At 39.5% G+C, this 25236-nt stretch overlaps 1 protein-coding gene and 1 long non-coding RNA gene across 6 annotated transcripts in view; one reads left to right on the top strand and one right to left on the bottom strand.

Annotated features, from left to right (window-relative positions):
• LOC119510273 overlaps nucleotides 1-25236 on the bottom strand; it is a 145262-nt gene that overhangs the window by 20467 nt on the left and 99559 nt on the right. The gene's annotated exons all lie outside the window — the stretch shown is intronic.
• Nucleotides 1-25236, top strand: part of ENTPD1 (ectonucleoside triphosphate diphosphohydrolase 1) — a 211352-nt gene that overhangs the window by 138918 nt on the left and 47198 nt on the right. For 4 of the 5 annotated variants that reach the window (XM_037804508.1, XM_037804506.1, XM_037804505.1 and 1 more), the window contains exon 2: nucleotides 12747-12874. The exons of the other annotated variant lie outside the window; for it this stretch is intronic. Coding sequence is in view for 3 of the 4 variants with exons in the window: in XM_037804506.1 (XP_037660434.1) it covers nucleotides 12747-12874 (128 nt within the window). In the remaining variant the exon portion in view is untranslated. The remainder of the gene's footprint in view (nucleotides 1-12746; nucleotides 12875-25236) is intronic. 5 annotated transcript variants of the gene reach the window in all.

The following is a 25236-nucleotide window of genomic DNA, read 5'->3' as shown; positions in this document are numbered from 1 at the left end:
AGAAAGCCATGGGAAGCAAGAAGCTGAAGGTCAGCTGAACCCACAAGAGAAGGAAGAGGCCAGGAGAGGCTGCTGCATGTATTTCCATGAGACAGAGGAGCCCAGGATCAAGAATCACTGGCATCCAGCCCCAGAATGCCAGTTTAGGGAAGAAAGCATTGCCTTGATGATGCCTTGATTTAGACTTTCCTAGCCTCAAAACCGTGAGCGAATAAATTCCCATTGTTTAAGCCAACCCATTGCGTGTTATTTGCTTGAGCAGCCAAGGAAACTAAAACACTAATCAATTTCAAATTGAGTTCTCATTTAAGTATCTAAAGTTCAGAAACTGTGTTGATGGTTGAAGAGAGAGACTGCTGCTTAGATAGCAGATGATCTGTGACAAAATTAACCTGGACACTTAGAAGCTTTACCATATCTTATCCAGAGGGCTGTTCCCTCTTATACTGATATGTAACAACAGAGGTGCCTGAAGGGAAGTGACAAATTTTCCTCAGAAAACATTGAATCCATCCAAGTTTTGACCAAGTGAGACCTGACAGTTTTGCCTCATAGAGTAAGGAAGAGATGACAGCGATCTTGAAAGAATGAATGAGTGGGCACCTAGACGTGGCTGTGTCAGCTAATCAAGTTGGTGAGTGTATGGCAGAGTGGCAAAGGGGCAGAGTGGGCAGAGAGTAGGCAAAGTCAATATCGTACTACCAACACACAGATTCTGATTTACCCGTACCCACCCATGTTAGTCCAAACTGGAAATCCTCTATGTTTCCTCCTCAAATCAAAGCCTTTGGGTTTTCAAGAATTTCTATTAAGAATTTAAAATTTCTCAGAGAATTAAGGAAGGAAGGAAGGAAGGGAAAGGAGAGTAGTGGTGGGGGGGAAGGGAAAGAAGGGAGGAAGGGAGTGAGAAAATTACATGGTAAAATATTTTAAGAATCATTCTGTGCAGAAGGGAGTTGACATGTCTGGCCTAAGACTGCTATCCTTGGAGGCGCCTCCTTGCAGGGTTGGCCCTTGACTGGTGTCTGGGAACTGATGGGGATGGCTTGCTGTGCCAGGATTTTTTGTGCAGGCAGTGTGGTTTATGCTAGGCGCCTGATTTCCTTCTGCAATGCTAGAATTTTGGTGAGTGCTAGAAGAGGGTGCCTATGTGACCAGCCCCCAAGTGAAAGCTGTGGGTGCTGCGTCTCTGGTGAGCTTCCTTGGTAGACAACATTTCACACTTGTTACTGGGGGAATTAAACATGCCCTCTGTTAACTCCACTGGGAGAAGACCTTGGAAGCTTGAGATTTGTTTCCGCTAGACTTTACCCTATTCACCATTTCCCTTTGCTGGTTTTGCCTTGTATCCTTTCACTGTAATAAATCATAGCTATATGTACAACTGTTTCAGTTTTCCTTGGCTGCTCAAGCAAATAACATGCAATGGTCTGGCTTAAATAATGGGAATTTATTAGCTCATGGTTTTGAGGCTGGAAAAAGTACAAATAAAGGCATCATCAAGGCAATGCTTTCTTCCTGAAGTCAGGTGTTCTGGGGCTGGCTGCTGGTGATCCTTGGTCCTTGGTTCCTCTGTCACATGGCAATGCATATGGCCACCTCTTCTGGCCTATCTGTTCACGTCGATGTTCCATTGAATTTCAGCTTCTTGCTTCCTGTGGCTTTCTGTCTATCTGTCTGAATTTCATTTTGCTTATAAAGGACTCCAGAAATAGGGTTAAGATCCATCCTGATTGAGGTGGACCACAGGTTATTGTAAGTAGGGTCTTTTGATGGGGTAACTAAGTAACCCCATCAAAAGACCCTATTTACAATGAGTTCACATCTACAGGAATGGATTATGTTTAAGAACATGTTTTTCTGGGGTATACACAGCTCCAAACCACCAAAATTATATGATGATCCTGTGAATATCAAACCTGGAGTGGTCTCGGGGACCCCTAACAAATTCTTCTGCTGTAGAGCCCCAGGCCCTTTCTTCAAAGGCAACTACTTTTAAGTTTCATCTATACCCACCTAGAGATACTGATGCCTTTAACCAGTGGGAACATGCTATATACATCATTCTACATCTTGCTTCTCACAAAATGAAATGTTTTGGAGACTTTTTCAGAGCAATCTCAATCTTTTTCATGCCTGCATAGTACTATGTATGAGTACTAGAATTTATGTATCCAGACGCCAGTTGATGGAACTTATTGATTTTTAGTCATTTGCTATTACAAATAATGCTGCTGAACATCTCTGTACATGCATCTTTTCACACAGTTGTGAATACATCAGCTGATTAAATTTCTAGAACTAGAATTCTTGGATCAAAAGATGTATATGCTTTACTCTTTGATAGATATTGTTAAATCCCACCCTCAAGAGGTTGGACAATTTTTAGTCCCACCAACATGTGAGAAGCACTTGTTTTCTCACATCCTTGTCAATAAATTGAATTTCTTTATTGAATTTACAGTAAAATTCATCCTGTTTAAGTGTACAGTTCTAGAAATTTTGTCAAATTTGTGTACTCATGTAATCACCACCACAATCAAGATACAGAGAAAGTTCTCTTGTGGCCTTTTGTAGTCAATCTGCTATCCTTATCTTGCATCTCTGCCAACTGATCTGATTTCTGTCCTTACAGTTTTGCCTTTTCCAGAATGTCAGATGGAATCATACAGTATATAACCTTTTGAATCTGTCTCTTTTCACTTAGCATGATACATTTGAGATTCATTCATGGAATTGTATTTATCAATGGTATATTCCTTTTTTATCATCTATGTAAAATTCCACTGTAGAGTGTACCACAAGTTGTATATATTCACCAATTGAGGAACATTTGAGTTGTTTTGAGTTTTTGGTGATTATGAATAAAGCTAATAGAAATATTTAGGTACAGGTTTTTACATGGACATGTCTTCATTTTTCTTGGGTAAACATTTAAATATGAGGCAGTTAGTTCATATGGCAAGTATCTTTTTAGCATCACAAAAAATTGCCAAACTATTTTCCAAAGTGGTTGTGACACTTTACATTCCTATCAGCAATGCATGAGAGTTCCAGTTGTTCCACATCCTTGCCAACACTTGGTATTGTCAGTATTTTTAATTTTGACCATTCTAATTAGTGTGTAGTGAATATTATATATCAAAATTTTAAAAAACTTTACTATTCTTAGAACTGAGAAAAGATACGTCATTATTTTTTAATTTACATTTCCTGAAGGATATTTACAATACATTTAATATGTTGAGAAAATGTATTTCTTATTCTTTGAATTTCCTGTTCATATTCTTTGCCCATTTTTCTACCGGGGGTAGATCATTTTATTAATGATATTTTATTTTTGATTTTTTAATTTTAATTTTTTTGTTTTCTTTTGTTTACTTTTCATTTTTATTCTTAATGATTTTTAATTACTCTTTATATGTGTAAAAGGCCAGACTATTTCATAGTTGTTGCAAACATTTTCCCCAGTTTGTCATTTTACTTTGTTTATGATGTATTTTGCTTCAGAAAAATTTGTATTCAGCTTCTGGATTTTGTACCTCATGGGTTTCAAAAATGAAGAGGTAGAAAAGAGAGAATTTATTAATGCAATATGTAGAAGGTGAAGTGACCCGTGTTAGTTCCCTCTGTCATACTGGAGATGCAAGGCCAGTGCAGATTTTCGCAGTCTTTCTCACCATCTGCAAATAACCAAGACTTTTGGACAAATGCAGCTGCTTTGAGAAAGTGGTAGAGTCCCCAGGGACCAGTTCCTCAATTCCAAATGTGGAAGAAGATTCATTTCATGGAAGCAATATGCTTATTGCAGAGACAGTCAATACATGAAATTGTTATGCTTGTTGGCTGAGACACAGGGAATTCCTGTCTGCAATTTCAGTGACATCACTTTGCCGGAAAAAACCCTCCCCCCCTGCCAACCGCATGCTTAAACATGGGATTCCATGTTGACCACAAAGGCCTATTGTGCTCCATGCAAAAGACTTCAGGGGAGGCCAGAAGAGAGGGTGGAAGGAAGTGAGGAGGAGGAGAGCGAGGGCAGGGGACTCCTTTGCTTCCTTATTTCCCACACTCAGGGCCTCTCTGGGCACTTGATTTTTGCAATCATTAACATTTTTCGAGTCAGGCATGACCAAGTCCAAAGTCATTTGGGTTCTGCGAATCTACGAAGGGCACACCCCACAGCAAGAACTGTAGGATAAAGAACCTGGGCTGGCAGAATCTGGTTTGCAGGAAGAGCTTGCTCTGCATTCCCACCCTACCTCCACTGTCTGGGTGTCGCTGGATGGGCTCTTCCAGCCCAGTGTGAGTCTCTGAGGAGTCGACTCAGTAGCAGCCAGGCAATTTTGTTGGGATAAATACCCTCCTAACTAAGGAGTTATGGACTGACAATAACCAGCTAATTAAAATTTCAAAAAGTAGATATAAAACATAAATAAAAGCCCAGTAACTTCCTCTGAGGTTTGTGGTTCAAGAGATCAATAGAACAGGGCACGTGTTGTTTACTCAGTTACCTTGCTCCTCAGAACTCTTTGAGCCTATGGTTTTCTGTTGTCATTTCCTTCTTTCCCCTGTCCTCTTATTCTCTGGCTCAGTCTTCTTGCTTGTTTCTCCTAAACCTGGGTTCATCTTATTTTCCCTCCCCTTTCTTTGTTCTTTTCCCCCTTTAACTAACTGACTAAAGTCATTGAGGACTTTAAGTTTATTTTTAGCATTTTTAATTTATTGAGTGATATTTGTACTGATTTACTTGACTTCAAACAATAGGCAAGAAAAAAAACCACTACATTAAACTGTTTTATCCTTGAGCTTGACTCTGGATTGATTTATTGGGGTAGCATTGAGGTATGAAGTAGAATAAAATCTTTCTATTTTAACAGAACTTTCAGCGAGTTCTTTTGCATTGGGTCAGCTGTGAAGGAATGAAGCTGAATGATTTCTACACATCTCTAATACAGGGTGCTGGTTGGGTGGAGATGAGAGTCTTGGTTCAAATTCCTGCTCTGCCATTTACAAGATATGTGACCCTGGGCAAGTCCTTTAACCTCCACAAGAATCAAAGTCTAGCTTCTGCCACTTATCTGTAAGCTTCTGACTGCCAGGGACCAAAGACTTCATGATTTTAAAAGGTGCAACATTGTCTGGTGTCATCAGTGACAACAGTCCAGACCCCCACCCTCCAGCCAAATTCTCAAAGTCAGCCACTAATTTTGGATGATGGCATTGACTCTCACATAAAGCATTGGCACCTCGTCCCCCCACTGTACTGAGCTTCAGTCATATGGTGTAGTATAGAGTGGTAGTTAAATGCCTGGACTCTGGAGCCAAACTGTCCATGCCTAATTTCTGGATCTAACATTTACATCTGTGTACATTTGGATAAGTTTTTTAACCTCTGTGATTCAGTTTCCTTGCCTGTAAAGTAAGAATAATGATGATAATAATAGTACATCTACCTTTCAGGATTGTAGTGAGGGTTAAATGAGTTGGTATATTTAAAGTGCTAAGAGCAGAACCTGGCACACAGTAAGAGCTACTTAAGTGTAGCCTTTTATATATTAGCTTATTGGATCTTCATAGCAACCGTATGAAGTAGGTACTATTATGACTCCTATTTTGCAGATGATGTAACAGAGGTTAGAGAGTTAAGCAAAGGTGAACTTTTCTAGACTCTGTTCTGGATTGAACCACTCCCCAGAAACCTGTGGAATTTGGCTTTCTGCTGGTGAATCCTGGTGACTGCTGACTCTGTGATCCCTCCTGATGATACTGTCTCGGCAAAGACTATCCTGCTATGCTGAGAATCCAAGAATACCAGAAGATATGGAGAAGACTATCCCACATGATGGTGTTTACTCATATTGGACTAGTCAGCCAAGCCCTTTTTGGTACAAGCTCTTCTTTGTCTGCACTTGGCTAGCTGGTTGTCCTATGGCCTCCTGACCTCTTTGGGATGGACTCAGCACCCGATCGCCACAAGAGGTGGGGATGTGCTGCCCTGAAAGGCTGTGCCCTTACTCTCCAGGGACTATATCAGGGCCCTGATGGTTTCTTGTTGACCCCTAAGGCACACATAGATTATACAAATGATTCTGGAAATAAGACAAGTTTCTACGAGCAAGGCGCCCAGTTACCACTCTAACCTCATCTCTCACTACTCTCTCCACATCACTCTTCCAGCCACATTGGCCTCTGTGCCAGACTCTGTCCTGCCTCAGGGCCATTGTACTTGCCATTCTCTTTGCCTGGAATGCTCTTGCCCCCAAAATATGCATGCTTTCTCCCTACTCCTTTGACTCTGTTACTCAATATTACCTCAGAGAATTCTTCCCTAATCATCCCATGCTTCCTTTTCACCTTCCCTGCTTTCTTCCCCTCTTTAGAACTTACATTAATGTGACATACTATAAATTTCATCTATTTATATGTTTATTGTTTTCCTCCAACCTAGAATGTAATCACATGAATGTGAGGGCATTTATCTCTTTTGTTCACTGCTATAGCCTCAAAGCTTAGGGCAGGTATGGCACATAAGAAAATGCACTCAATAAATAATTTCTGAGTGATTTAAAAGAATGAAGCATAGCCCCTCCCCCAACAACTATGATAGAACTCCCAAACTGAAAAACTCCAAACAAACCAACTATATGGCAATACCCGTAAGTGTCTAGAGGTATCACATAAAGAAAGTACTGGAATACTTGAGCTTTGAAGCACATGCAGGAGAAATAGCCTCCTTTTGAACTTGATTTTGAGGGAGACAAGGAAAAAGATTTGGTGGAGAAACAGAGAATGGAATTCCAAGTGAAGGAAATCTCTTGTTCAAAAAATCCAGAGAAGACCAAAAACATTCATTTGACTAGGGATATAGCAATGAGCAAGCCAGAAGAAAAAAAAAAAAAAAAGACTCAGGGAGAATGCAGGCTTACATTCTAGTGGTCATAATGTCAGACATTATGATCTTGGACACAAACAGATCTGCTTGTGGGAGTGGTGAGACAGGGAAGGACTTGAGTTTCTGAAGGGTCAAGAGATCTATGTAGACCAGTGTTGCTTTCCTCTGGCAAGCAGTAGGAAGCTACCAAAGTTCTTGATCAGGAAGAGCCCTGAGTATGCCAATTAACAGAAGATTTCTGAAGCCACATGAAGGATGGAATCTGGTAAGGAAGGGAATCAGAATGGGTGGGGAACACCAGAAAAGGCTATTGTAGATGATCAGATGTGAAGTGGATATCAAGTCTAAGGGTCCTGAGAAAGAGACTGAGAAAGGCCCTAAAAAGCCCCTGAGTGTGTAAAATAATCTAAATATGTCTCACCAAGAACAACCCCATGATGAAGGGGAAGGGAGATGGCAGAGATGCTGCAGAGACTTTGACCAGGGAGTAGGGGGAATAGCAAGGCCAGATTAGGACCGGTCTCCTGAGGTTCAGGGATTGGTTCCACCATGGGGTTATGTAATCACAGGAAGGACCACAGTGCTGCACTGATGTTTATTCACCAGTGCTTGCAGGTTTGCTGTTTGAGTCTCTATATGACAAGCCAAGCTTAGTCCAAGTGTGGTGCATTAGAAATTGGAAACAATTTGATCTAGTCAATTGTACTGACTAGTAAAACTTCTCGGTTTTCCTTGAGCAAAATTGGGTTTCTTTTAGGAAGGAGGAAGGGGGAAGTGCTATATGTCAATGCTGTTAGTCTTCTGTTTGGAAGCAATAGATAATAGTGTTGCTAAAACATTTTTTTCTCCTAAATTTTGTGCTGTTGGGTTTGATAGATAAATACTGGTTTGAGATTCTGGCATTTGATGCAGACTGGGAACCCGCACAGTTCCAGTCCTTTGAATTAAGTCTAAGCTTCTGCTCAAGAGCTTGAGGAGGAGCTGTCATTTCAAGGTCTAGCCATCTGCTGCGGACCACAAGAGAAAGAGGAACAGGAGACTCAGGCTCCTGTTTCAGCTGGTTTAATCCTACACCCTGTCCTTAAAGACGCACAAACTATTCTGGAGAATTCATCTCATTTCCATGTTTCTTTTTGTAAATTTTATTAGATTTTATTTAGAGAAGTTTTAGATTTACAGAAAAATTGTGCTGAAAGTACAGTGGGTTCCCATAAACCCATTCTCCCACACTGACTCCCACCCCAGTTTCCCCTGTTAACATCTTGATTAGTGTGGTACATTTGTAACAATTGATGAGCCAAATTTGATTCGTTTTTATCAACTAAAGTCCATAGCTTACATTAGGATTCACTCTTTGTGTTGTATGGTTCTGTGTATTTTAACAAATGCATAGTCATGCATCCACCATTACAGTATCATACAGAATAGTTTGACTGCTTAAAAAAGTCATGTGCACCCCTATTTATCCCTTTCTCCCTCCTCCTGAACCCCTGACAACCACTGATCTTTTTACTGTCTCTATAATTTTTTCCTTTTCCAGAATGTCATATAGTTAGAATCATACAGTATATAGCCTTTTCAGGCTGGCTTCTTTCATTTAGCAATATGCATTTAAGGTTCCTCCACTTCTTTTTATAGCTTGATAGCTCATTTCTTTTTATCAAAGAATAATATTCAATTGTATGGATGTACCACAGTTTATTTGCCTATTGAAGGATATCTTGGTTGCTTCCAAAATTGACAATTATGAATAAAGCTGCTATAAACATTCATGAGCATGATTTAGTGTGGACACCTTGGATAATTATCTAGGAGCATGATTGCTGGACCTTATGGTAAGCCTATGTTTTACTTTGTAAGAAATTGCTGAACTTCTTCTGAAGTGGCTATACAATTTTCCCATTCTCACCAGCAATAAATAAAAGTTACTGTTACTCCTCCATATGCCTTTGCATTATTTTACCTTATCCTTCCTCCCCAAAGCCCAAGAAAAAAGCAAAAGGCAGCAGAGGAATGCGGATGGTTTCGGGAATTGAGAGAGGAAGAGGAGGGAGGTTGTCAGAATGGAGGGAATGGGGCAACCATTCCATTTCCTGTTCATCTCTGCTAAATGCTTTGTCTGCATCTGATCAAAGTAACATTTGCCCTTTATATAAGTCTGTTCTAGGGGTTTTTATATGGCCCACAACAGGGTGAGATCAAAAACAGAATGATAGAGAAAGAGGCACACTTTTTCATTGCTAGTGGGAATGTAGAATGGTGCAACCACTCTGGAAGACAGTGTGGAGGTTCCTCAGGAAACTAAGTATAGATTTGCCATATGACCCAGCTATTCCATTTTTAGGTGTATACTCAAAGGAACTGAAAGCTAAGACACAAATGGACATTTGTAAACTGATGTTTATTGCAGCATTATTCACGATTGCCAAGACATGAAAGCAGCCCAAATTTCCATCAACAGATGAGTGGACAAACAAACTGTAGTATATACACATGATGGAATATTCTGCAGCTGTAAGACAGAACAAAAACATGGAACATATAATAACGTGGAGGAAACTTGAGGACATTATGTTGAGTGAAGTTAGCCAGAAACAAAATGACAAATACTGTATGATCTCACTAATATGAAATAACACTAATGAGCAAACTTTGAGAATTAAAAGCTGATAACACAGGCTACCAGGAGATAGAAAGTGGGTAGAGATCAGGCATTTGATGCTGCAAGACTACAGAATTGTTCAGCAGGATTGACTGTATAGATCCAGAAATAGATAGCATAATACTGTGTAATGGTAGAACAATATTGTAGATATATGGAACAAAGATGTCTGTAAGTAAAGCTGAAAGAGGTGGGATAGGGGAATGTATGACACCAGAGGTAAAGATAGGTGATGAAGACTGGGACTGTATAACTTGGCAAAAACTGGAGTGGCCAATGATTGTTGCTAAATATACAAATATAAAAATATTCTCACATGTGGGAGAACAAATGAATGTCAACCATGCAGAGTGTTGAAAAAGGGATGGTATTTGGGAAAAAACATAATCAAAGCAAATTGGAGTCTATGGTCAATAGTAACATTGTAATATGCTTCCATTAAATGTAACAAAGACAATATACCAAAGTTAAATGTGTATGAGAGGGGGATATAAGGGAGGGATATGGGTTTCTTGGTAGTGGTGTTATTTTCTGTCCTTACTAATGTATTGTATTGTATAATACTTTATTTTTCTTTTTATTATTATCTTTTTTATTATCCCTCCCCCCCCAATTTTTTTTTGTAGTAATCAATATGTTCAAGTGCTGACTGTGGTGATAAGTGTACAACTATATGGTGATACTGTGAACAACTGTACACTGTGGATAATTGTATGTTATGTGTGTATATCTCTACAGAATTGTAGGAAAAATATAAATAGGGTAAAAGTGCTGGAGAAAACATGGAGAGAGGGATGTATCTATTTACTGTTGATGGGGAGGCAGAATGTATAGCATTTCTGGAGGTCACTGTGGTGCTTCCACAAAAAGCTAAGTATGTTGGGGCCATAAAGTCCTGCAACCTGATAGAGACATGAATGGACATTTGCACATTGGTGTTTATGGAGGCAGTATTCATGATTTGCAGTGGGTGGAGGTGGTCTAAGGGTACAGTGACTGAAGAACAAAATGGTGAACTGTGGTGTATGCATACAATGGAATATTGAGCAACTACAAGAAGGAGTGAAGCTGTGAGACATGCAACGAGGTGGATGGATCCTGTAGACAGCATTTTGAGTGAAGTACTCCAGAAACAAAGGCAAACCCCATAATGCCTCACCGATATGAACTAACTACAATGTGTAAATTCAGAATTGAATCTTAGAGCACAGCCTAACAGGGAAATGATTATTGTAATGGTCCCTAGATTGTAAGCTCTTACAGCAGTCAAATCTATTCCTGAATTGTAATGGCTGTCTCCAAACTCTGAGATGTTGATACCTCAATGTGTAACCTGATTGGTCTCTGGAACATTGGGTATCTGTGTTACACCTGAAACTCAGAGCTAGAGCTCGGCAGATGTGAATATCAGTATAAACGCATACAGCAACTGTTAAAAAAAAAAAAAGCTGAAATAGATCCCAGACTTCAATTAGAGATATGAATAAAGCAGATCTGGTTAAGACTAGAGCAAATTGGGCCAAAGGGTAAAGGTTGAAACTGACTGTGTTCAAACTTCAACTTCCATGTGAGACCAAGGAAAGAGATGTGTATTTGGTATAGGATCTATATTTTCTAAACAATATAACTTCTACAGTCAGTTTTTTCAAACACTACAATTACATGGAACTTTGACTAGGAAGTGAGCTATGGTAGGTCTGTATAGATTAGAATGAAATAGCAACAGTAATTTTGGTGGAGAATAAAAATATATATTTGGGGTCCCCCTGAAGAGCTAGGGGAGAATGCAGAGGTGTTGGATTTCCTCACCTGGATTGTTGCTGATGTTCTCACAAACATTGGGGACTGATGGCTTGATGTACTGAACCCTCTGTCTTGGGGCTTGCCCCTATGAAGCTTGTTGCTGCAAGGAGAGGCTAAACCTGCTTATAATTGTGCCTAAGAGTCTCCCCCTGAGTGCCTCTTTGTTGCTCAGTGTGGCCCTCTCTCTCTAACTAAGCCACCTTGGTAGGTGATCTCGCTGCCCTCCTTCCTATGTGGGACCTGACTCCCAGGGATGTAAATTTCCCTGGCAACTCAGGATATGACTCCTGGGGATGAATCTGGACCTGGCATTATGGGATTGAGAACATCTTCTTGACCAAAAGGGGGATGCGAAAGGAAACGAGATAAAGCTTCAGTGGCTGAGAGATTTCAGACAGAGTCGAGAAGTCACTCTGGTGGCATACTTATGCACTATATAGGTAACACTTTTTAGGTTTTAATATACTGGAATAGCTAGAAGTAAATACTTGAAGCTACCAAATTCTAACCCAGTAGCCTTGACTCTTGAAGACGACTGTATAACAAGGTCGCTTACAAGGGTGACAGTGTGATTGTGAAAACCCTGTGGATCACACTCCCTTTATCCAGTGTATGGATGGATGAGTAAATGGGGACAAAACCTAAATGAAAAGTAGGGTGGGATGGGGGGTGGTGATTTGGGTGTTCTTTTTTTTATTTTTATTTTTTTATTCTGATTCTGATTCTTTCTGGTGTAAAGAAAATGTTCAAAAATAGATTGGGGTGATGAATGCACAACTATAAGAAGGTACTGTGAACAGTTGATTGTACACCATGAATGACTGTATGGTATGTGAATACATCTCAATAAAACTGAATTTAAAAAAATGAACAAACAAACAAAAAACCAGAATGATGACCTGAAATGTTGGTAAGGTTTTTACCAATTCCTTACCAGTTAAGTGGTTTTAATGTAAGGGGTGTGTTAAGCCAAGAAATGTCATGGAGTGGCGAGACTGTGATGTTTAAGGACTTACTCTTTAAGGCCTTATATGTTTTGTGGTGCATTTAAAAAATGAGGAAGACTATTGTTGGCTGTTATTTGTGCCTTAATAGCTATAAATGTCCTATTAAAAAAACTGCCAATTTGGGGCTCTTTCCTCCCCTCATTCCAGTCATCTAGTTCTGCCCATTCTCCTTGCCATAGCCACTAACTCAGTCTTGGTACAAACCCTTTTATTCTCAAATTATTTTCCAATTACTTTGTAAAGTGCTTCATGGATAAAGACTGGCTTTTATATATCTTTGATGTCTCCAGACAGCCTGAATACAGCCAGACAGAAAGAGAAGGAAAATCAGTGTTTGTTGATTTCTTATTAATATTTTATCTTCTGCTTTTGGTCTTAGATTCTAGTGTGAAGAGATTTTGTTCCAAAAATCTCCTGGTCATCCTTGGGTTCTCCTTTATCCTGGCTGTGATAGCTTTGATCGCTGTGGGGCTGACGCAGAATAAGCCATTGCCAGAAAATGTTAAGGTAATTCAAATCCTTGTGTGTCTGGGAGGGAAGGGGGAGAGGGGTAGTTTGTGAAGGGAGGGAGCTTAAGGTAAATCAGAGCATCCGGGAGTAGTTGACAATCTGGCAGCCCAGGAACAAGTTAATATCCATTGGATAAGGGGAGTATCTAGCTATTAGGAGAAATAGATGCTCACTCTGGAAGAGGGAATGCCTTGAATCAATTAGTGGTGGCAAGAGAATTGCCTTATGATTGTTCAGCAAACTAAGATACACAAACAGAAACAAATGCTTTATTCACCACATTGAGAACTGTTATACTACTTGGTAGTCTACATTCTAGTACTGTCTCTACCTCTTACTCATTTCTCCATGAGTGAGTCACAACGTTGCATTCTGCTCTTCTTACTCCCTTATTACCACTACCACAAAATAATAATATTTATTATGCAACTCTATAGAATGCACTTTGGAAGCCAAAGATTGTAAAGAAGACTTGTTCCTTATCTCTGAATATATTAAGGAAAGCAGCAAAATCAGTGAAAAAGGACTCAGAGAACACACACATATGTCAAATATAGTAATTTGAAATTTGTTCATGGATGGACAGATTTCTTGGGAAATTTCCACATTTGAAGAGCTAGTTAGGATCCTTCAAACCCATTATGTTCATTAACTCTGCTCTGAGATTTAATTCTGCTTTCCCATTCATTAAAGCAAAATTTCAAAGACACAAATATCTCATAAGTACCTGAAATATAGTCATTATTTAATTTGTACATTAAAAAGCATGAAGCGAATTTAAATGTATATGGTAAATATACCGTTTTTTAAATTCAATTGAAATCACAGTAAATAAATCTACAAAGGGCCCAGATGATGTCAGTCTGCTATTGAGCATGAATCTACACGTGGACGGCAACCTATCTAGAAGTTAACCGCGGAGGTCCTAGAACACATGCGCTGAAGAGTATTCTCTTGTATTTAAAAATCGTGAACTGTGAGTCTGGAAAGATGGAGGCATATGCCAGGCCACCAAAACTTTTGCCCCCTGCCCCAGATCACTTGCTGAATAGAGTAGTGGCCTGGGTATCACACTGGCATTCTTTTGCCACCCAAGTTTGACACAGTGGAGCTGTGTACAGTAGTCCCTTTATCGGCATGGAACATCGATAGCCTCTTGCCTTTTAATGCTAAGAGTGATGTCAGTTCTCTTGGCAAAACTTCACTCACAGTTGAAGCCTTATGACATCTTAGTTCTGCTATTTGTTTACCAGTTCCAAAAGTATACTGTTGCCTTCTTGATTTGACCTTTTCACACGTTCAGTATTGCATCATTGGAGAGGGGACTGCCTAAGAGGCAAAATCCATGACAGACTTGAACTCTGTGTTCCCAGTGAATACTTGTGGCCATGGGTGTCCATTCCTCTTTCGCAGTGGTCTTCTTCAAGTTTCTTGTGCTTCTGTATTGTTCTGTTGGCCTGGCAAAAAGGAATAGATTTTTGACTTTTTTTTTTTTTTTTTTAATTGTCATTTTATTGAGATATATTCACATACCACGCAGTCATACAAAACAAATTGTACTTTCGATTGTTTACAGTACCATTACATAGTTGTACATTCATCACCTAAATCAATCCCTGACACCTTCATTAGCACACACACAAAAATAACAAGAATAATAATTAGAGTGAAAAAGAGCAATTGAAGTAAAAAAGAACACTGGGTACCTTTGTCTGTTTGTTTCCTTCCCCTACTTTTCTACACATCCATCCATAAACTAGACAAAGTGGAGTTTGGTCCTTATGGCTTTCCCAATCCCATTGTAACCCCTCATAAGCTACATTTTTATACAACTGTCTTCGAGATTCATGGGTTCTGGGTTGTAGTTTAATAGTTTCAGGTATCCACCACCAGCTACCCCAATTCTTTAGAACCTAAAAAAGGTTGTCTAAAGTGTGCGTAAGAGTGCCCACCAGAGTGATCTCTCGGCTCGTTTTGGAATCTCTCTGCCACTGAAGCTTATTTCATTTCCTTTCACATCCCCCTTTTGGTCAAGAAGATGTTCTCCATCCCACGATGCCGGGTCTACATTCCTCCCCGGGAGTCATATTCCACGTTGCCAGGGAGATTCACTTCCCTGGGTGTCTGATCCCACGTAGGGGGGAGGGCAGTGATTTCACCTTTCAAGTTGGCTTAGCCAGAGAGAGAGGGCCACATCTGAGCAACAAAGAGGCTTTCAGGAGGAGACTCTTAGGCACAAATACAGGGAGGCCTAGACTCTCCTTTGCAACAACCGTCTTCCCAAGGATAAAACTTATGGTAGAGGGCTCAACCCATCAAACCACCAGTCCCCTATGTCTGTGGTCATGTTAGCAACCATGGAGGTGGGGTAGGCGAATACCCCTGCATGCTCCACAGGCTCCTCAAGGGGGCACTACATCTTTTTTTTTTTTTCCTTGTTTGTCTTTTTTCTTTTTTCTTTTTTCTTTTTAACTTTCCCTTCTTTTTTAAATCAACTGTATGAAAAAAAAAGTTAAAAAGAAAACAAACATACAATAAAAGAACATTTCAAAGAGACCATAACAAGGGAGTAAGAAAAATACAGCTAACCTAAGATAACTGCTTAACTTCCAACATGTTCCTACTTTACCCCAAGAAAGTTACATAATATAGCAACATTTCAGTGAACTTGTTCCTACTACATCCATCAGAAATTAACAGACCATAGTCATTTCTGGGCATCCCCAGAACGTTAAATAGCTTATCTGTTCTTCTTGGATTATTGTTCCCCCTTCCTTAATTGCTCTCTACTGCTAGTTCCCCTACATTCTACATTATAAACCATTTGTTTTACATTTTTCAAAGTTCACATTAGTGGTAGCATATAATATTTCTCTTTTTGTGCCTGGCTTATTTCGCTCAGCATTATGTCTTCAAGGTTCATCCATGTTGTCATATGTTTCACCAGATCGTTCCTTCTTACTGCCGCGTAGTATTCCATCGTGTGTATATACCACATTTTATTTATCCACTCATCTGTTGAAGGACATTTGGGTTGTTTCCATCTCTTGGCAATTGTGAATAATGCTGCTATGAACATTGGCGTGCAGATATCTGTTCGTGTCACTGCTTTCCGATCTTCCGGGTATATACCGAGAAGTGCAATCGCTGGATCGAATGGTAGCTCTATATCTAGTTTTCTAAGGAACTGCCAGACTGACTTCCAGAGTGGCTGAACCATTATACAGTCCCACCAACAATGAATAAGAGTTCCAATTTCTCCACATCCCTTCCAGCATTTGTAGTTTCCTGTTTGTTTAATGGCAGCCATTCTAACCGGTGTTAGATGGTATCTCATTGTGGTCTTAATTTGCATCTCTCTAATAGCTAGTGAAGCTGAACATTTTTTCATGTGTTTCTTGGCCATTTGTATTTCCTCTTCAGAGAACTGTCTTTTCATATCTTTTGCCCATTTTATAATTGGGCTGTCTGTACTATTGTCATTGAGTTGTAGGATTTCTTTGTATATGCAAGATATCAGTCTTTTGTCAGATACATGGTTTCCAAAAATTTTTTCCCATTGAGTTGGCTGCCTCTTTACCTTTTTGAGAAATTCCTTTGAGGTGCAGAAACTTCTAAGCTTGAGGAGTTCCCATTTATCTATTTTCTCTTTTGTTGCTTGTGCTTTGGGTGTAAAGTCTAGGAAGTGGCCTCCTAATACAAGGTCTTGAAGATGTTTTCCAACATTATCTTCTAGGAGTTTTATGGTACTTTCTTTTATATTGAGATCTTTGGTCCATTTTGAGTTAATTTTTGTGTAGGGGGTGAGGTAGGGGTCCTCTTTCATTCTTTTGGATATGGATATCCAACTCTCCCAGCCCCATTTGTTGAAAAGACCATTATGGCTCAGTTCGGTGACTTCGGGGGCCTTATCAAAGATCAGTCGGCCATAGATCTGAGGGTCTATCTCCGAATTCTCAGTTCGATTCCATTGATCTATATGTCTATCTTTGTGCCAGTACCATGCTGTTTTGGCAACTGTGGCTTTATAATAAGCTTCAAAGCCAGGGAGTGTAAGTCCTCCCACTTCGTTTTTCTTTTTTAGAGTGTCTTTAGCAATTCGAGGCATCTTCCCTTCCCAAATAAATTTGATAACTAGCTTTTCCAAGTCTGCAAAGTAGGTTGTTGGAATTTTGATTGGGATTGCATTGAATCTGTAGATGAGTTTGGGTAGAATTGACATCTTAATGACATTTAGCCTTCCTATCCATGAACATGGAATATTTTTCCATCTTTTAAGGTCCCCTTCTATTTCTTTTAGTAGAGTTATGTAGTTTTCTTTGTATAGGTCTTTTACATCTTTGGTTTAGTTTATTCCTAGGTACTTGATTTTTTTAGTTGCTATTGAAAACGGTATCTTTTTCTTGAGTGTCTCTTCAGTTTGTTCATTTCTAGCATATAGAATCATTACTGACTTATGTGCATTAATCTTGTATCCCGCTACTTTGCTAAATTTGTTTATTAGCTCTAGTAGGTGTATCGTTGATTTCTCAGGGTTTTCTAGATATAAGATCATATCATCTGCAAACAATGACAGTTTTACTTCTTCTTTTCCAATTTGGATGCCTTTTATTTCTTTGTCTTGCCGGATTGCCCTGGCTAGCACTTCCAGCACAATGTTGAATAACAGTGGTGACAGCGGGCATCCTTGTCTTGTTCCTGATCTTAGAGGGAAGGCTTTCAGTCTCTCACCATTGAGTACTATCCTGGCTGTGGGTTTTTCATATATGCTCTTTATCATGTTGAGGAAGTTTCCTTCAATTCCTACCTTTTGAAGTGTTTTTATCAAAAAGGGATGTTGGATTTTGTCAAATGCTTTTTCAGCATCTATTGAGATGATCAATTGATTTTTCCCTTTCGAGTTTTTAATGTGTTGTAATACATTGATTGTTTTTCTTATGTTGAACCATCCTTGCATGCCTGGAATGAACCCCACTTGGTAATGGTGTATGATTTTTTTAATGTGTCTTTGGATTCGATTTGCAAGTATTTTGTTGAGGATTTTTGCATCTATATTCATTAGGGAGATTGGCCGGTAGTTTTCCTTTTTGTAGCATCTTTGCCTGGTTTTGGTATTAGATTGATGTTAGCTTCATAAAATGAGTTAGGTAGTGTTCCATTTTCTTCAATGTTTTGAAAGAGTTTGAGTAAGATTGGTGTCAGTTCTTTCTGGAAAGTTTGGTAGAATTCCCCTGTGAAGCCATCTGGCCCTGGGCATTTATTTGTGGGAAGATTTTTGATGACTGATTGGATCTCTTTGCTTGTGATGGGTTGGTTGAGGTCTTCTATTTCTTCTCTGGTCAGTCTAGGTTGTTCATATGTTTCCAGGAAATTGTCCATTTCTTCTACATTATCCAGTTTGTTGCCATACAATTGTTCATAATATCCTCTTATAATTTTTTTAATTTCTTCAGTATCTGCAGTTATGTCACCTTTTTCATTCATTATTTTGTTTATATGGGTCTTCTCTCTTTTTGATTTTGTCAGTCTAGCTAGGGGCTTGTCAATCTTGTTGATCTTCTCAAAGAACCAACTTTTGGTGATATTTATCCTCTCTATTGTTTTTTTGTTCTCTATGTCATTTATTTCTGCTTTAATCCTTGTTATTTCTTTTCTTGTACTTGGTTTAGGATTGGTTTGCTGTTCATTTTCTAGCTTCTTCAGTTGATCCATTAGTTCTTTGATTTTGGCTCTTTCTTCCTTTTTAATATATGTGTTTAGTGCTATAAATTTCCCCCTTAGCACTGCTTTTGCTGCATCCCATAGGTTTTGGTATGTTGTGTTCTCATTTTCATTCGTCTCTATATATTTAGCAATTTCTCTTGCTATTTCTTCTTTAACCCACTGATTGTTTAGGAGTGTGTTGTTTAACCTCCAGGTATTTGTGAATTTTCTAAGTCTCTGATGGTTATTGACTTCTAATTGTATTCCATTGTGGTCAGAGAATGTGCTTTGAATAATTTCAATCTTTTTAAATTTATTGAGGCTTGTTTTATGTCCCAGCATATGATCTATTCTGGAGAAAGTTCCGTGAGCACTAGAAAAGTATGTGTATCCTGGTGATTTGGGATGTAATGTCCTGTAGATGTCTGTTAAATCTAATTCATTTATCAGATTGTTTAGGTTTTCAATTTCCTTATTGGTCTTCTGTCTGGTTGATCTATCTATAGGAGAGAGTGATGTGTTGAAGTCTCCCACAATTATTGTGGAAACATCAATTGCTTCCTTTAGTTTTGCCAGTGTTTCTCTCATGTATTTTGTGGCACCTTGATTGGGTGCATAGACATTTACGATTGTTATTTCTTCTTGCTGAATTGCCCCTTTTATTAGTATGTAGTGGCCTTCTTTGTCTCTCAAAACATCCCTGCATTTGAAGTCTATTTTATCTGAGATTAATATTGCTACACCTGCTTTCTTTTGGCTGTAGCTTGCATGAAATATTTTTTTCCATCCTTTCACTTTCAGTTTCTTTGTGTCCCTGTGTCTAAGATGAGTCTCTTGTATGCAACATATTGATGGTTCATTTTTTTTGATCCATTCTGCGAATCTATATCTTTTAATTGGGGAGTTTAATCCATTTACATTCAACGTTAAAACCGTGAAGGCATTTCTTGAATCGGCCATCTTATCCTTTGGTTTATGTTTGCCATATTTTTCCCTCTCTCTATTAATATCCTTTATTGTACCCATACCGAATCTCTTTAGTACTGAACCTTTCTCCAAGTCTCTCTGTCCTTTCTTTGTTTCTCTGTCTGTAGGGCTCCCTTTAGTATCTCCAGTAGGGCAGGTCTCTTGTTAGCAAATTCTCTCAGCATTTCTTTGTCTGTGAAAAATTTAAGCTCTCCCTCAAATTTGAAGGAGAGCTTTGCTGGATAAAGTATTCTTGGCTGGAAATTCCTCTCACTCAGAATTTTAAATATATCGTGCCACTGCCTTTTGCCTCCATGGTGGCTGCTGAGTAGTCACTACTTAGTCTTATGCTGTTTCCTTTGTATGTGGTGAATTGCTTTTCTCTTGCTGCTTTCAGAACTTGCTCCTTCTCTTCTATGTTTGACAGTGTGATCAGTATATGTCTTGGAGTGGGTTTTTTTGTATTTATTCTATTTGGAGTTCGCTGAGCATTTATGATTTGTGTATTTATGTTGTTTAGAAGATTTGGGAAGTTTTCCCCAACAATTTCTTTGAATACTCTTCCTAGACCTTTACCCTTTTCTTCCCCTTCTGGGACACCAATGAGTCTTATATTCGGACGTTTCATATTATCTATCATATCCCTGAGGTCCATTTCGAGTTTTTCAATTTTTTTCCCCATTCTTTCTTTTATGCTTTCATTTTCCATTCTGTCATCTTCCAGGTCACTGATTCGTTGTTCAACTTCCTCTAGTCTTGTACTATGAGTGTCCAGAATCTTTTTAATTTGGTCAACAGTTTCTTTAATTTCCATAAGATCATCCATTTTTTTATTTAGTCTTGCGATGTCTTCTTTATGCTCTTCTAGGTTCTTCTTGATTTCCTTCATATCCCGTACTATGGTCTCATTGTTCATCTTTAGTTCTTTGAGTAGCTGCTCTAGGTGCTGTGTCTCTTCTGGTCTTTTGATTTGGGTGCTTGGGCTTGGGTTATCCATATCGTCTGGTTTTTTCATATGCTTTATAATTTTCTGTTGTTTTTGGCCTCGTGGCATTTGCTGAACTTGATAGGGTTCTTTTAGGGTTTGTAGACCTATTGAAGTCCTTATCTCTAATTTATCAGATCTACAGCTTCGTGGAGTACACTTTCTCTAACTAACCAGCAGGTGGCGTCCACGAGCCACCTGTTCTCCACAAGCCAGTTCTCCCCTGCTTAGCCTTTTTGCTGAGTGGGGGAGTGAGTCTTGTTGGGCCCAATTGGTGTACCAAGCTTGCGTGTGTAGTTGGTGTTGCCTGCCCTGTATGTGGGGCGTGTTTCTTGGCAGTCGGGGAGGGGGGGTGGCCCTAACAATCAAATCTCCCTGATGATCCTAGAGTTTTAAAGCTGCTGCAATAGTCTAATCCTTCAGTTCAGTCCTGCCACAGTTTGTCTCTGCCACTGACCCACAAGTCTTTGGTATTGGCGTATGGCTCCTGAGACTTGCAAGTGGGCCCCTCTTCCAGGCTGTGCACCCCGGGTCCTCTGTTGAGGGATGACTGTGCTATGTCACAGGTGAGTGCCGTCCCCCCAGGGCAGTTCTGGGCTGCTGGGCTGTATAGGGAGGCTCCCAGTCTGCTCAAATGATGGCTGAATGGGGCTTTGTTAATTCACACTGCTCCACCTTCCCAGCTCTGGGACATTCAGCTGAGGTTGCAGGGAAGGCTAATGTCCACGCCCAGTTTTGTGGTGTGTGCCTGTTATTTGAAGCACTTCCGTCACACTGGGTTGTGTGGGGCAGCTCTGGGCTATGGGGCTGGCGATGGGCAGGAGTGTTTCCTGTCCACCAGGATGGTGGCTGTGAGCGGACACCCCCCTTTTCTTGGGAAGTTGTGTTGTTTAGTGAATTTTCTCAGCCACTGGATTATTGCCTTTTGTCTCAGAGCTCTCTTAGTTCTGCTCTTGACTTGACGTGCCCAAATTGCAATTCTTTGAAGCTTTCTGTATTGGGCTTCTTAGAGTAATTGTTTTAGAAAAAGAAAAAAGGATTTAAAAAAAAACAAAAACAAAACAAAACAACAAAAAAAAAAACGGCCCTCCTCAGAGATCTAATGGGTTATTGAAATGCTATTAGACAAAGCAACCAGGGCCATTAAGGAAAGGTCCACAGGGCAGAGAGATCAGCTTTGCTTCGGGATTTGCATATGCGCCTCAAGGCCTGAGCTCCGCCCTTCCCCTTTCTGTGTTCACCAGAACTCCAAAAATCCTCTGCTTTTATTTTGGAGTTTTTCGTGTTGTTTTTTTTCTATGCCTGTCTCCTCTCTGCTGGGCTGGCTGCTCTCAGAGTCTCTGGTGTCTGGTCTCAGTCTATCTATGGTTGGAGTTTGAATCAGTAGAATGAGTTTCCAATAAGAGCAGCCACTGCAGTTCTCCCTTCTCCTTCCCGGAGCTGACAGCCCCTCCTCCCATGGGACTGAGCCTGGCAGGGAGGGGCGCGGGTCCCCTGGCCGCAAAAACTTACAGATTTCGCTGATCTCAGCAGTTCCACGTTTTCATGAGTGTTGTATGAAGTATGCCCAAAGACAGATTGCTCTGTGGTGTCCAGTCCACGCAGTTCCTGTCTTTTTACCTACTTTCCTGGAGGAGTAACTAAAACTTACAGCTCACCAGTCTGCCATCTTGCCCCGCCCTTGACATTTTTTAAATGAAAGGTATGAGTATTTAAAGAGCAGTCACTAGCATCTGAAAATCTTTATGATAGTATCACTGATTTATTTTACACAGAGTTCATTTTATATATGCAAAGTAGCCATTTGTTATGGTTATACACTAATACTAGTAAGATTCCTGGCATATGTCTTTTGGCAATGGCTATGGAGCCGCACTGTCCAATTTGATAGCCAGTAGCCAAATATGGTTCTTTAAATTTAAAGAAAATTAAAAAATTTGTCCTGTAGTTGTATCAATCACATTTCAAGTGCTCAATGTCACATATGGTTGGCGACTCCCATATTGGACAATACAGATATAAAGTATTTCCATCATTGCAGAAGGTTCTATTGGACGGACAGTGCTGCCTTAGAACATAGTGTCTCTGAAATCACCCTAAACTAAGTTTTATGAATAAAGAATATGATAAAATGTTTTATAAAATCTAAGGAACAACAGAAAAGATACTTTCTTGTGTGGCTTGTAGACTAGGTCTAGGATCATCCCAAATATCAAAATCTACTAAAATGTTATGAATAATTTGTTGGAATAAATATATTTCCTTTTCAATATTATCATTTTAAAGATAACACATATTTGTATCTAGCACATTTGTTTTAAAAACATGTAATATCATCTTTATCATCATACATCATTCAACTCTTCATTCATTTGTTCATAAATTTATACATCAACAATTATTGTCTACATAAGTCGCTGGGCTAAATTGGGAAACATATATAGATATGATTGAGATTACTGACTAGGGAAGCAAACACATTAAATAGATAGAAAACAAATTATTAATTACAATTGTGATAAGTGCTACCAAATGAAAGTAAAAGGGGTCCAGGGAAGTCTTCCCTGAAAAAGTGACCTTTACAATAAGATTTGAAGAATGATTAGAAGTTATCCAGGGAAGAGGTGGGTAAAGAGTATCCCAGGCAGAAGGAAAACAAATGCAGGAGTCTTGCAACAGGAATTAGCTGGACACCTCCCAGAAATTGGAAAAAGGCCACTGTGGTTGGAGAGCAGAATGAGGCATACCTTGGATAAAAATGGTGAGGTAGGCAGTGCATGTGGGGACCTAAAAGTCAGGTTGAGGATTTTAGTTTTCAATCCTGAGAGCAATGGGAAGCCAGTGACATGATTAAATTTGTGTTTTGAAAAGATCATTCTAGCTGCAGTGAATTAGGGTGGTCCCTAATCCACTACGACAAATATCCTTATAAGAAGAGGAAATTTGGAAACAGACGCAGATTGGAGAACATCATGTGAAGATGGATACTAAGGGGAGAGTGCCATGTGATGAGTGAGGGAGAGACTGAAGCCCAAGGATTGCCAGCAAACCATGAGAAGCTAGGGAGAAAGGAGTAGAAAAGATTCTTCCCTGGAGACGACAGAAGGAGTGTGGTCCTGTGACACCCAGAATTTGGAAACTAAGATGCCGACATTGCCCAGTAGAAATATAATGCAAGTCATATTTTAAATTTTCTAGCAGCCACATTTACAAAAAGGAAAAGGAAACAGGTGAAATTAATTTTAGTAGTATATTTTAAGTAATCCAGTATATCCAAACTAAAATCATTTCAGTGTGTCAATAATATAAACAATTGCTGAAATATTTTAAATTCTTTTCTTTTCATACTAAGCCTCCAGTGTGATAGTTATACTTACAGCACATCTCAGTTTGGACTAGCCACATTTACATGCTCAGTAGCCATATGGAGCTAGTGGCTACCCTATTAGACAGTGCAGGTTTAGACTAAAGAACGATATGTCTTGACATCATTGATGCATTAAAACCTTAAAAATGGATCACATCATCTAGGAAGGGAACACAAAGTGAGAAGAGACCGGGGCCAAGGACTGTGTCCTAAGGAATTCCAAAATTTAAAGATTGAATAATTAAGAATTCCTCCTAAAACATAATAATAACATTACTCTATGTAGTGCTTTGCAGTTTATAAATCATTTCTACATACATTTCCATTTGTTCTTCCATGAGCACTATGAGGAATGATAGATATAAAATGTGGCTCATAGAGGTAATTTTGCCCAAGGAAGGGGTGGCACTAAGACTTGAACCCAGTCTTCTGACCCAGACTAATGTTCTTTCCATTTGTCTAAGCACGTTTCTTACAAAAAAAAAAAAAAAAATTCCTGATAAAAGGACTTGCATGCGGGTTGTATATTTTGGGAAGTGATTCCAAGGAAACAGCAAAGGAGGGAAAGCCAACCCAAGACAATTTGATCCCACAGGGGACCCTCTGAAGTGCTGTGGAGAACACACTTCAGAATTGTCTGCCTTGGGGATTTAACTGTTTCCCATCCCCTATTGATAAGGTTTGTCCCATAAGGCGTTAACTCCCTTGTACTTCCAGATTTGCATATGTGTCAGAGAGTCTGCTTGGGTACCACAGGAACCCAACTTACTAGTGAGCAAGAAAGAAGCCCCTGGACAAAAATTGAGAGATAAGGAGGTCCAGCTGGGGCTAGAGTAAAACGGTGGCCAAGATGTAAGGTGGCCACAAGAGGTATCTGAAGCAACACTGCACCAATTGCTTTTTGTGGGGGCAAGAGTTATTTGTACAAATAATTTCAATATGATAAGAGACCTGTTAAAACAGAGAAATAGGTTCATAGTGCTATGTAAACCCAGACAGAGGAGCCACAGAGGAGGTGGCCTAGAGCAAAGTCTTAAGGAACAGTATGTAGTTTGCCAAGAAAGTGAGATAGGAAGTACGTTCCAGAAAAGGACATACATGTGTTGAAAAACGGCAGCTTGAAATAGTTTCTTCACTTGTGAGATGGAGCTGATAATTCGTATCTCATAGGATTACTGTGAAAATTAAGTGAGATAAAATAAGTGCTGAGTAGGCCTGGCCCATTGTGGGTGCTTAATAAGTGACAGCTTATGTATCATCATCTTTGCAGCCTGCCTGTCTTGGTGACATATTGACACTTATCTTTATTTCTGCTTCTTCCTATGTCATTTGCCCTTG

The sequence above is a fragment of the Choloepus didactylus genome, chromosome 15 (assembly GCF_015220235.1).
Source record: "Choloepus didactylus isolate mChoDid1 chromosome 15, mChoDid1.pri, whole genome shotgun sequence".
Taxonomy (NCBI): Eukaryota; Metazoa; Chordata; class Mammalia; order Pilosa; family Megalonychidae; genus Choloepus; species Choloepus didactylus.
The sequence above is the reverse complement of the archived record's forward strand: the minus strand, read 5'-3'. Positions and strand labels throughout refer to the sequence as shown.